Genomic DNA, 12,054 nt, shown 5'->3' on the forward strand with positions numbered 1-12,054 from the left:
TGTTATTCACCCGGCGAAAATGCAATAACGTGACCATAAACAATTCTAGCGTCTGCAGCTTTCACCCGTTGAAACGTTCACCCAAGTACACAGAAAATCGATCGACCTGCCAGACATGGGTCTCGGGATGTTCCAGAGGACGGCTTTCGTTGCCTGCAAAATGTACACATCTTCTCCAGTGAAGTTGATCAATCTGGCGCAACGTTACCATTGTTCCAGTGCATTCACACGGCCCGCAAGTAGCGGCACGTTGCAGGTGCCATGGCGATACTGCAACGATCGATATTCGACCAAGTATCTTGCACCATCCAGTATCCCTTTCAAAGGTGTTCCTGTGAGAACCTTATCGATTGGCGATTGGCGGTACCTGCAGAAACGTGATCTTCCGAACGAACAAGAAAGCATTGCATCACCGTCATCAGCTCCGGTGCCGCCGGAAAAGCTTGGCCTTTTTGCACGGTTCAAAAAGATGTACAAGGAGTACTGGTACGTACTCGTACCAGTGCATTGTCTAACATCCGTTATGTGGTTCGGCGGTTTCTACTATGCGTCGACCAGTGGCGTTGATGTGATCGCAATCCTCGAATCGATGGGTGTATCCGAGACGCTGATCAATCCGGTGCGGGACTCTAGCCTCGGGCACATCGCCATCGCTTATTTGTTGTATAAAATAGCGACACCAGCACGGTACACGGTGACATTAGGTAGGCACCAATTGGCGAGGGATGTGCAGCCGGAACATAAATAACGATTATTCTATTTTCTTGCCAGGTGGAACAACCGTTTCTATCAAGTATCTGGAACAGTGGGGATACATCAAGCCCATGCCGAACAAGGCCCAGCTGGTGCAGATGTATAAGGACAAGAAGGAGAACATACAGGAAAGGATAGCCGAAAAGCGACTCGATTTCCAGGAGAAAATGGCAGAGAAGAAGCTCGACATTCAGGAGAAAATTGCCGTTAAGAAACAGGATTTTCAAGACCGAAAGCAGCAATTGACGGAGAAGAAAAATACGCTCATGAATGACATAAAATCGATCGACACCAGCGTGAAATCGCCTACGGAACCGGCAGCTAGTAGTGTCACGGAAAGCAAATAGCATAGCCTAAAAGGAAAAAGGTGATGGTTGCCTTCGGTAATATAGTTGTTTGTTTTTTTATTTCCATTTCCCAAGGAAATTTGGATACGTTAGGGCGACTAAGCTAACCTCCCGGCATGTTGCACTGTCTTGCGTCCGGGGATCATGTGCTAATACACAATTTGTTAATGTTCTGTACACCAATTTGCTATAACTGATCCGCAATATAAAATACACTCCGAACAGGCTCTGTTTCGGCATAAACACAAGTAGAAAACTAAACGCAGGTTTACTGTTGTTGGTAGTCAGATGAATTTTTCTTTTTCCTAAGCGCAACACGAGATCGGGCAACTAATCCATATTGAAGAAAACAAACACTGGTACTTCGCCGTCGGCGTTATTATAACGTACGGATTTTAGTATGATCTATTGTTCAGTGGTTAAAGGTGGGGGTACGGGAGGTTAGGTGGTAATACAGAGAGACGAACGGTGGAAGTATGGAAGGGATTACCAGCAGCCGCTCCCGACCTAGCGCATCCGGTAATGGTTCGTCTCGTCCACCTGCGATAGTTCGCCCTTGAAGTTTAGATCGACGGTGAAGTCAAGATCTCGGTTGTTGCGCACGTTCGGCTTCATCTTGAACGTGCCGTAAATTTCCTCGCCCTTCTTGACCGTCAAGTAGTCGTCGAAGTAGAACACCGTCTGCTTCCAGTGCGTGTAGGCTGCGTCCGGAGCCGTACTGAAGGCGAGCCGCTTGTGGCACTTCGTAAACTCCACGTTGAAGTACGTAACGAGCGCCTGGACGAAGTCGTTACGCTTCACCATCAAATGGAACGTTGATTCAAACTCCAGATCCTCCTTCTTCACCGTGTACAGATCAATCTCCTTGATCATGTACGGGGTGGTTACGACCTGCTTCGGATCGACCACATCCACCAGCGGCTCGCTGATGGCCACCTTCCGGATCGAGCTCATGTTAAACCCGTACACATCATCCCACCAGTTGATCTTCTCGTCCTTGTACTGCCGATCCTCGATCGCCGTCACGAACAGTGTGCAACGGTCCGGGAACATCATACCCGTGTCCTTCTTGAGCCACTTGTCACGCGCGTATATAACGGTGTCCAGCATCGACTCGTAAAACAGACAGTAGCCCATCCACTCGGAAATGATGATATCCACGTGATCGTACCCCTCCGGAAGCGACACTTCCTCCACCTTTCCCTTCACCAGCGTGATCGTCTCCTGCAGATGGTTCGCCTCGACGATCTTCTGTGCGTAGTCGATGATGTTAGAACAATCGATCGCGATTACCTTCGCAGCGCCGGCCTTGGCGGCAAACATCGACAGGATGCCAGTGCCGCAGCCAATGTCCAGCACCACCTTTCCCTTGAACAGATGCCTATTGTGATACATCGCGTTCCGGTACGTCAGCGTGCGGACCTCATCCTTCAGCATCTCCTCGTGGATACCGAAGTGTGCGTACGAATCGAAGTAGTAGTCCCTCGAAGTCATCTCGTCTGCGTTGGTCGCCAAATCGCCGCTGTTGCCGTTCACTGTGTTTGGGCTGAGCGCCCCGGAGGCAGGACCTGCCGGATCTACGGACTCCATCGGTACATCCGTGTTTGCACTGGCCTGATGGAATTGTGTTCAAGCGAAAAAGAAAAAAATACTCGTAAAGTTCTCATCATCGCATAACCTCAAAATCTGTTGCGATCTCGTTTCATCGTTAACCCATGCCGGTAGTAGCGTCTCCCTTTCTGAATGGCAAACACATTTTGCAGAAACTTCCTTCTAAGCTTTCCCCCCCTCTTTATCAACCCTTCACCCTACCCGACAGACGCTGATACCCAACCGAAGCTTACTTACCATTGTTAGTTTAGAAATGTGTTCACTGAATTGATATTTCAAAGCAAATGCGTGCGTAACACGGCGAAGAATCTACTAATTAGAGTTCGCCTTCCGAGCGTTCGCTGTTTTCTGGAAGAATTCTCGTTCGCACGCACAATTAAAATGGTGGCACCAGTGTCTCGGATTCTCCAGAATCGATACTTCTTTGTTCACCTATTTACAGCAGCTCTTGAACAACCGAGCTGATTCCCGGCTAGTTTACACGAGGTAAGGCTGTCTGCTGCTATTCTTTCACTCTTTTACGGCATCAAAAGATTAAAATTCTAGTTCCAGATCGTCTGTTTGGCAGCGGAAAGACAGCGTTTACCGCACACGAGAAACACCGTACTCTGCGGCTCGTTTGTACATGCTTTAATTTTTAGCGGTCTTTCTTATGCCGGTCTCGCTCACCCGCGATACAAATTGCTAGTTAAGGTGTTGCTATTTCACATCCGACTCAACACGATGCTAAATTGTCAAACTGACAGCCATCGGAAAAGTGTCGTTTCGTTCAAGAAATCTTGGTCAGAAGTCAAAAAATGGTAAAAAATCAATTTTATTTGTATATTTCAAGTTTAGTCGAATTTTTATAACATATTTATTATACGTACAACAATAGCAATCGTCTTTACTCGGCCTCTTTATCAACTAACCTACAAAAAAATTAAACAAACGCTACTGTAAGTGTACGCTGCAATTATAAACTAGGGCCCTGCCTTCATCACCTCGTCTGCTCTGCCACTTCCACACTTCGAGGTGGAATATCGTGGAAAAAGAAAGCATCCGCACTTCAGGAATTTCATTGATCATTTTTACGGGGTGTCATCATTCCGTGTCGCCAACCCACCACCTGCATGCCAGGCGAGTTTCGAAACTTTCCAAAGCAGCAATCGGTTGGTGGAAGTTTTTCCGATCTTGCAAGTAATAATCTGATTTGTGATCAATACACGAAAGGCATGTAAACAAAAGTGATGAGGTGTACAAATTCGTGAGATCCGCATTGAAGCCAACTAGTGATCGTGGAACATACTCAACATTTCGCTGCCATCAACATGGCATTCTTCACGTCGTGCCTTTTGCTTCTGGGTGGATTGTTGTTGGTTCGTCTAGTGCAGCTTTTAATCGTCGTCCGCCGGAGTCAACGGGCAACGGACGTTACGCCCCGCACCAAACCCGCGTGCACGATGATCGTGATGGGATCAGGTGGCCACACAGCAGAAATGTTGCGCATCGTCGAGCGCCTCGATAGCGATCGCTACTCGCCACGACAGTACATTATCGCCAGCGCGGACAAAACGAGCGTTGTGAAAGTGATCGAGAGCGAAATCAGACGGCAGCCCGATCCAGCGCAGCAAACATATGAAATTATCACGATCACCCGCAGTCGGGAGGTGCACCAGAGCTACATCAGTTCTGTGGCGACCACGCTCATGGCACTGATCAATTGCGTACCGATCGTCCTCAAGGCACGTCCGGAGCTCGTCCTTACGAATGGGCCGGGGACGTGTGTACCGGTGTGCTTGGTTGCCTTCCTGGCACGGCTTCTATTTCTGAACACCAAATGTAGAATAGTGTTTATCGAAAGCTTCTGTCGTGTCAACAGCCTCTCGTTGAGTGGCCACATATTGCAGTACATTGTCGATATGTTTGTAGTTCAGTGGCCAGAACTTATCCAGCAAACAACTGCAACCCGGGACGACGTCCGCTGCTTTGGACGGCTGTAATCTCCATAACAAATGTTATTTATTAGCACTTATTTTTACGGATGACTTTGTTTTAATGGATGTAAGGGTAACTGCCAAAAAATACACTAATCGATCAAATGTTTACGAAATAATTATTCTTAGTGAAAGAAAACAAAAGTTGAGGAAAATTAAACTTAACTTTTATTCCATTCTCACCGTTTATTTTTGCTATTGCCTTGCATGCTCAGTTAGCAATTCTTTTGGTATTATTCCTAAAACAGTGGAACTTAACACGTTAAGTGCTATGCGCAAATTGCACTGCTTTCCATTCGGGCAGCGATTCGTAGAAACGCCGGCCTACCTAACGGGGTCTGTCGGTCCGAACAGACCGACGCCGGCTTACGGGCAAGAACACTGTCGGCCCCACGAGACCGACGTAGCGCTTAACGTGTTAAATGACTTATTATACTTATTCTCGTCAGTCCATTGAAAGTACAATCTTACGAATAGACCGGACGCCCTTGCGCGTCATAGCTTGTTTTCATCTTTTGAAATGCGAAGAACAAGTACAGAGCTGTAATAAAATACCAATACGATCAATCATCATTGCAAGCATTTAACCAGATTGAAAGTGTACTCACATGCAGCTTCCCATTCCTTTAACGATAGTGTCCCAGCACGAAAGTTTTGCTCACTGGACATCTCCTTTGCGAAATCCTCGACGTGCGCATACTGTTCCGGATCTTTTCGCTGCCCCTCGAAATTGTTTCGTCCATGGTACGGGGGATAGGTTTCGAGCGCTTGCATCTTCTCCAGCAACCCCTGCTTGGGGACCCTAAATTCTTCAAATATATCCTCGAATCGCCTCTTCTCGACCAACCGCAGACCGTGTTTCAGGGCCAGCTTTTCAAACGTAGGGAAGTGAACGAGAAACTCTGGACAGTCGACGACCTCGTCAAGCTGAAAATTGTATTTTGCACCAAACAAAGGAGGATTGTCCGTATCGCAGAGGAATTTTATGTTGTAAATATCGTTTCCGAACGATTCCGACATGGCCATCCGCTGGCGTTTCATAATTTCGTAGGCATCGGGCATCGTTCCGATGAAGTAGAAACCTTCTTCCAGACACTCGGCTGCGTTCTTCATCATGCAGTCCGCTTGCTTAAACGACTCGAACGAATAATGAAAGGCAAACTGGCAGCTAACTAGATGCAGCTTCATCGATGGATCCATGTACTTGGTGCGAAGCTGCTGCAGAGTGGCATCTGCTGCGAAAAATTCCACCTTCGGGCGCCGTTGCATCTCCCGATCCGGTGAAAACATCGAGTTGAACCTCGACTCACACTGCTCCAGGCTGACCTGTGCAATGTCTGTGCATATCAGATGGGTCACGTTCGCGTTAATCCATTTGCATAGATCACCTCCTTTTCCACAGCACAAATCCAACACTCTGAATGGCGACCCGAGTGGAGTTCGATCCTTTACGAGGCCTGTGTATTTGACAATAACTACACTTTTGATCCAGTTGTTGAAGTTTCGCAAGAAAATAATGTTCGATCTTTTACGGGCGAGTAATCCACGATCCTCGATTTTGTTGTAATGAGAAGCGACGACTGCACTGTGCTTTTCACCGTGATCCCCATCGGCCGTTGAAGATTTAGCAGAAGGATTTTCGTCCGAAACACTTTTCTCTGCGGCACTGCTTTTACTATCCTCTGAGTCAGACATAGTGGAAACCAACAGAACTAGGTCAACTGAAGCAGAAGGGTTCGAACAATAGTACTATTTACTTGGCGGTGATAAGAACGATTCTTTGTAACGTCCTCCGGCAAATTGTTCTAATGTTTTGGTTTGTTGACATTCTACACGACATCAAAAACAAGGTGACACTGATTTAGTGATGTGTGAAATTATTCCGTTCGTGCATCGACCCGGAGTTGAGTTCAATCAGTTGTGCAAACATTGAAACAGACAAAATTTTACCAAGTAGCCGTTGTCAAGGAAAAATATTACAAAATACCTATCCATTGAGAAGAATAAGCTCTATTACATATAAAAACTGACTTAATTTACCAGTTTTACCACTTCACACTTCAGGACGTTACGGATCCTTACGACTCGTTGCTCCCAACAGTCGCTCCATGTGACCTAGCAGCTAGGTGTGAATCGACTCGGCCATCACTAGGCTATACTAGCAAGAGCGCCGAAAATATTGAAGCTGCGAATGTGTTGTGAAGCACAATTTAACGCATAATTTCCCTTTTTCTCCTTGTAAGTTGGTAAGTGTTGCCGAATTCCCGAAAGCCTGAAGGATATTCGAACAAGTTTCCATTATTGAACATGCATTTTCCTTCACTGTGCTCTGCATTACGGTAAACAGTGGTTTATTTATAGGTTATGGTCAAGCGGCTTCGGGCGCTGTGAAGGATTGCATTCAGTTTTCTTGTCGGAACAACAATCGGTGGTCGTTAAAATGGACTTCAACGCTCTGCTTCAACAAGCACAAAAGCTAACCCACGAAACGCAGGTTTCCGATGATTTGCCACGGGTGGAACGTACATTGCCGCAAGTGCTTCAAGCGACGCAGGAACTTCATTCCCGGGTCACCCAGACCGGTGCCCAGGATATGCAGGCGTAAGTTGGATGGCCATTGTCGGTAATGATACAGCTGAAGTAATGTTAACCTTTTACTCCCACAGCCACATCCTGCTAGGCTCGAATGGTATTGATTTGCCCAAAATATCGCAAAAGCTAGAGACGCTAAGCTCGCGCAAAACATTCGAACCGCTCGATCCCATCGCGACAACCGATGTGCAGAACTTTCTTCGGAACGAGAAAGAAAATGCCATATTGGCGGTTATAGAAGAGGTGCACAAAAATGTACGTACGGTGGCAGGCACCTTTTCGTCCCAATGAGCATGCTTGAGGGGCTAATTTATCTTATTCTTTCTACACAGTCATGTCTTTCGGCGGAAACACAAAAATGGGATCATATGATAAACGACTGGAAGCAGGAAAAGGTGAAGCTCATGAATGCGCTAATTGGCCCCTCGCAAAACTGGATCGACATACGCAAAGGTCCCGAGCAGACGGTTCTGAATGAAGGCACTTTCGGTGGTCGGTCATCGTTGAACAGCCAGGAAATGGCGTACGCCCGTGAGGTGCATGAGTACAATAAGCTCATCTGTGAGGGAGCAATGCGCCCTTCGTTGATACAACGTTTTGCGCAGGTTGCGGAGACATTCAATGATTCGGTAAGATGATGGTTCTATTGTTAAAAAATCAGCCACCGAATGAAAATCATGATTGGTTTTCCCCTTTTCCCTTGATAGCGTATCACCGATGTCTGGGAAGTTATGAAGTTCATGACAAATGTGACGCCAATTCCTCGAAGTCAGGATCCACTGATGGTTCGCTGTGCACAGCATCTTTTCATCGATCAAGCGAAGCGCTATCTGGAAAGCCGCTACAAGCTGTTCATGCAAACGGTCGTCTCGGAGCATCTGCGAGAAGCACGTCGTGGCGGTGTTCCAAGTCTGCTCAACTTGGTGGGATCATTTGTGGGACTCAAGCTGTCCACCACAACACTCAATTCATCCTTCATGGGACTGCAGGATGGTGAGGTTGACGGAAAACCTCTGTGGCCGATGGTGTACTATTGTTTGCGCTGCGGAGATATCGCTTCCGCGCTCAAGTGTATGCAAGTGGCCGGCCAGGGCCATGAGGATCTAACCGCGATACTGGAGGAAAAATGCCACAATCCTAATCAGAAGCCTTCCCCTCGACTGGAGCTGCAGATCCGTATGCAGTACAAGCGGCAAATACGGAACGCTACCGATCCGTACAAGCGGGCCGTTTACTGCATCGTTGGGTGCTGTGACGTACAGGAGGCGCACGCTGATATCGCCTCAACGACGGACGATTTTCTGTGGATTAAGCTCTCGCTCATTCGAACGGAGGGTGACGATAACTCGGAACATCTAACGTGCTCGGGATTGCAGAGCATGATACTAGAACAGTACGGGGAAAAACACTACAACGCTAGCGAACAGCCTCATTTGTACTTTCAGCTACTAGCACTGACCGGCCAGTACGAGGCGGGTGTTGAATTCTTATCACGCTTCGAGAAGTATCGTGTCCATGCGGTCCATATCGGGTTGGCGTTGAACGAGCTGCACATGATTGGTGGGCCGCGTAATCTACAGGAACCGCTGCTATCGGTTGACATCATGGACCCGCAACCGATGCGCCGTCTCAATCTAGCACGACTGATTATGTTGTACGTGAAAAAGTTCGAAATCACTGACCCCTCGGAGGCGCTCCACTATTTCTTCTTCTTGCGCAATCTGAAGGACAGCGAGGGTCGGAATTTGTTCCTCGTCAGCGTTGCGGATCTTGCCATCGAGTGCCGCGACTTCGACCTCCTATTCGGCCGTATGCAACGGGATGGAATACGGACCCGTGGGCTGATCGATCAGTTCGAAAGTGTTCAAGTCGATACGCAAGTCGTTTGCGAGATGGTTGCGGAAAAGTTCGTCAAAAAAGGCATGTTCGAGGATGCCATTCGGATGTTTGACCTGGCTTCGCAGCAAGAACAGGCGCTGCGCCACACATCCATATTACTTTCCCAGGTGGTGCATCACGTGAACAAGGAAGGCTCGCTGCGGCAACGCGTGCAACGTATGGCGAACGATTTCGCTGAGCGCTACACGGGGGTCGAGAAAAACTGTGACCCCCAGACATGGTCAACGTTTAACTTGCTGAAAGAGCTGGCCACTTTCTTCGACTATTACCACGGGAAGAATCATCAATCGGCCATGGACGTGCTCGAGCGCATCAAGCTGGTGCCGCTCCGCATGTCCGACCTGGACGCTTCGGTACACAATTTCAAGCGGCTGTCTGGGGAAGTGTGTAAAGTTATTCCTGATTTGCTGCTGGCGACGATGGACATTGCCTACACCAAGTACAAAGCGATGAAAGGAAAGGAAGTTGGCAAATTCGATGACCTCGGCAAAAAGAACGTAAGTTTAAAACGCGACGCTTGCATGAAAGATTTTTATAATAATTAAATGTGTTAATTTTATTTTCTCGCACGCACAGCAACTGAGCTATCTTCGCGAACAAGCAAAAGCTCTGACAAATATGGCCGCGATGGTGCCGTATCGTATGCCCGGTGACACCAACAGCAGGCTCATTCAAACGGAGATTCTGATGCATTGAGGAAACGGGCCCATCGCTCATCAGATTGACCCTTATCAATTCATCGAAATAAATCTTAACCTTACGTTAATAATGAACAAAATGAGTACGCACGCTTGATCGTGGAGAAAAAGCAATCCTTCAATCTTCATTCCGGTACCCTTGTGTTCCGCCTTTCCATGCATTCATTTCTGCAAACCAGTTACACTGATGCCCTTGCTTAGATCGTCATATGCACCCTCTTTGAATGCCTTGTAGTCCAGCACCATGTCTTTGAAGGCTAGAAAGTCAGTCAGCGTGTACAGCAGCTCGAAGATCTCTCCGTCCAGCTGTGTCTTCTTGTTTTCCAGCTCCATCGCAAACAAATCCATGTCGAAGCAGCTCATCTTTCGATTGAGATTTTCCACAATGTGTGCTTCTATCATGTTGGTATACTTCTGGTAGATCTCCGTGTAGATGATTTTGTTTTCTTCTCCCGGTTCGAACTCGAAGTAGTAACACTCCATGAACTGATTAACCATACTCTGTTGAGGGATACAGACATTTGTACATATAAAGAGCGATTTGAAAACGCGAGTCCTACCTGAAATTCTTCGCCAATGACAATGTCCTCTATGTGACCAATGACCGTGTCAAAGTATTCACTTGAATTTTGTCTTTTGATGATATTTTCCTGAAAATCCATCTTCCGTCTGGCGTCATAGATGATTGGGCGCGTTTGGAAAAAACAATCGTCGCCAAGCAATCCGGTTGTTTAGGCCACATGAACTCTATGGTAACGGGTCGCAACAGGTGTCGCTTGTGATAATTAGAATATTTCATTTGATGATTTTGGAGGGTAACAAGATTGTCTATGTTTCAAGTTGAGCATTACTAGCCATCTCATACCTGCATAATCAATCTATATATTAGTTACTTTGCTTTAAAAATGAGGATTTTTATTTATTGAGTTTTATAATTTTGTCGAAACATTCCGGAGCACCGCAATTATTTCAAAACTGGAAATATTTCGAAAACAACACTGGCACTGAACACACAGCAAACTGACAGCACAAAATACAGAAACGTCATATAAATGTAAAGAGTTGGGTGATTAATTGATTCATGAATCTGCTCACTCTTTACATTGATTTCGAGATTCTTAAATCGATTATGAGAATCCCAAAGATTTATGACTCTTTTAAACATCGAATCAACAATACGAAAACTGTTGACTCCCTTGTTTTGGTCGTTCGATCCATACACATTAGCGTATCATGAAAATTCATGGAGGATTCATAAAAGATTAGTTGAGATTCATGAAAATTTCTAAAACTTCATCAACGTTTGAAGATTCGAATCTTCAAAAATGAATGAATCATTCTGAATTAATCTTGGATGAAAGAATCATATGAATGAATCTCGTCAAAAGATTCCTTAGGCACAACTCTATGGAGTGTTGTCATTGCGTGTAATGTTTTTGTTTTGGTTTCGTGGAGATTCCGCAAGTCCTTCGATTGTTTCGGAAAAACTGTTCGTAATAGGGTAAAAAGGATACAAATCACGGCTCGCACGTCCGGTACAGCGCGACTTGTTTAGTGTTTCTTGAATTCTGGTGCAATAGTGTGTTTGTAGATTGGTGATGTGAATTGTTACCTATTGTTAACCGGTATCGTTCGTTAAATGCATACGTGTTTATCTGTGGCGTAGTAATAAAGAAGTAGACAGAATGTCGTGGCTCAAGTTGAACGACAGTCTCAACAAGGTGAAGGGTTCCATCACAAGCTTCACGCAGGAAGTATTTGCAGACGGGATCATCGATGAAGATAGCTCCGATCAAAATCCCGTCCGTGAGCTGAATGTTGCCCGGGGAAAGATAGACGAACTCACCGAGCTGTGCGTGACGCAAGACCAAGAGGTTAGTTGGGTTTTCATTAAACAAAAAGATTTCTTTTCAGGTAATTTATGATTCGTGTAAAGAGGTTCTTAGTCCACAAGTCTGCTGGTCTCTTCTGGGTTTCAAGACAAATTCGTTGAACTATTTCCTTTCAATTAAATGGGCATTGCATCAAATGACTAAACCATCTGGTTCAATATTTTGTTTACAGTATGTCCCATACAAAAAGGCGAAAATCGATACCTTAGTTTCAAATAATTGTTTGTTATAGCAAAAGATAAAAAAAAATATTATTTTAGAGACGGTATCGCATGTTAAGCCTTTG

The 12,054-nt window shown here is 46.0% G+C and overlaps 7 protein-coding genes across 8 annotated transcripts in view; 4 read left to right on the forward strand and 3 right to left on the reverse strand.

Annotated features, from left to right (window-relative positions):
- Positions 1-148: 148 nt before the first annotated feature.
- Positions 149-1,362, forward strand: LOC131287772 (uncharacterized protein C18orf19 homolog A). The gene is made up of 2 exons (XM_058316854.1): positions 149-704; positions 772-1,362. Exons 1-2 carry the CDS (start codon positions 161-163, stop codon positions 1,098-1,100), a joined length of 873 nt encoding a protein of 290 aa, XP_058172837.1. The 5' UTR covers positions 149-160; the 3' UTR covers positions 1,101-1,362.
- A 5-nt stretch (positions 1,363-1,367) lies between these two features.
- LOC131287770 (protein arginine N-methyltransferase 1) lies at positions 1,368-3,335 on the reverse strand. Its single transcript, XM_058316853.1, has 2 exons — positions 2,949-3,335; positions 1,368-2,714 (listed from the first exon to the last, which is right to left on the reverse strand). The coding sequence occupies exons 1-2, from the start codon at positions 2,949-2,951 to the stop codon at positions 1,608-1,610; spliced, it is 1,110 nt and encodes a 369-aa protein (XP_058172836.1). The 5' UTR covers positions 2,952-3,335; the 3' UTR covers positions 1,368-1,607.
- A 398-nt stretch (positions 3,336-3,733) lies between these two features.
- LOC131287773 (UDP-N-acetylglucosamine transferase subunit ALG14 homolog) lies at positions 3,734-4,792 on the forward strand. Its single transcript, XM_058316855.1, has one exon. The coding sequence runs from the start codon at positions 4,022-4,024 to the stop codon at positions 4,691-4,693; it is 672 nt and encodes a 223-aa protein (XP_058172838.1). The 5' UTR covers positions 3,734-4,021; the 3' UTR covers positions 4,694-4,792.
- Positions 4,793-5,154: 362 nt separating this feature from the next.
- LOC131287769 (mRNA cap guanine-N7 methyltransferase) lies at positions 5,155-6,487 on the reverse strand. Its single transcript, XM_058316852.1, has 2 exons — positions 5,296-6,487; positions 5,155-5,228 (listed from the first exon to the last, which is right to left on the reverse strand). The coding sequence occupies exons 1-2, from the start codon at positions 6,380-6,382 to the stop codon at positions 5,155-5,157; spliced, it is 1,161 nt and encodes a 386-aa protein (XP_058172835.1). The 5' UTR covers positions 6,383-6,487.
- Positions 6,488-6,853: 366 nt separating this feature from the next.
- LOC131286082 (nuclear pore complex protein Nup93-1-like) lies at positions 6,854-9,961 on the forward strand. 2 transcript variants are annotated; one of them, XM_058314946.1, is made up of 6 exons: positions 6,854-6,933; positions 7,023-7,288; positions 7,354-7,534; positions 7,612-7,908; positions 7,987-9,675; positions 9,755-9,961. In XM_058314946.1, the coding sequence occupies exons 2-6, from the start codon at positions 7,128-7,130 to the stop codon at positions 9,872-9,874; spliced, it is 2,448 nt and encodes an 815-aa protein (XP_058170929.1). In that variant the 5' UTR covers positions 6,854-6,933; positions 7,023-7,127; the 3' UTR covers positions 9,875-9,961. The 2 variants fall into 2 exon arrangements, with proteins under 2 accessions (XP_058170929.1, XP_058170930.1); XM_058314947.1 differs by having other exon boundaries at positions 6,868-6,933; positions 7,049-7,288.
- A 77-nt stretch (positions 9,962-10,038) lies between these two features.
- On the reverse strand, positions 10,039-10,538 carry LOC131288717 (ADP-ribosylation factor-like protein 2-binding protein). Its single transcript, XM_058317889.1, has 2 exons — positions 10,437-10,538; positions 10,039-10,377 (listed from the first exon to the last, which is right to left on the reverse strand). Exons 1-2 carry the CDS (start codon positions 10,536-10,538, stop codon positions 10,039-10,041), a joined length of 441 nt encoding a protein of 146 aa, XP_058173872.1.
- Positions 10,539-11,561: 1,023 nt separating this feature from the next.
- The window catches only part of LOC131286145 (putative leucine-rich repeat-containing protein DDB_G0290503), a 35,163-nt gene continuing 34,670 nt past the window's right edge, over positions 11,562-12,054 (forward strand). Inside the window, exon 1 of the mRNA XM_058315035.1 lies at positions 11,562-11,750. Coding sequence (XP_058171018.1) covers positions 11,562-11,750 — 189 coding nt within the window. The remainder of the gene's footprint in view (positions 11,751-12,054) is intronic.

The sequence above is a fragment of the Anopheles ziemanni genome, chromosome 3 (assembly GCF_943734765.1).
Source record: "Anopheles ziemanni chromosome 3, idAnoZiCoDA_A2_x.2, whole genome shotgun sequence".
Classification (NCBI taxonomy): domain Eukaryota; kingdom Metazoa; phylum Arthropoda; class Insecta; order Diptera; family Culicidae; genus Anopheles; species Anopheles ziemanni.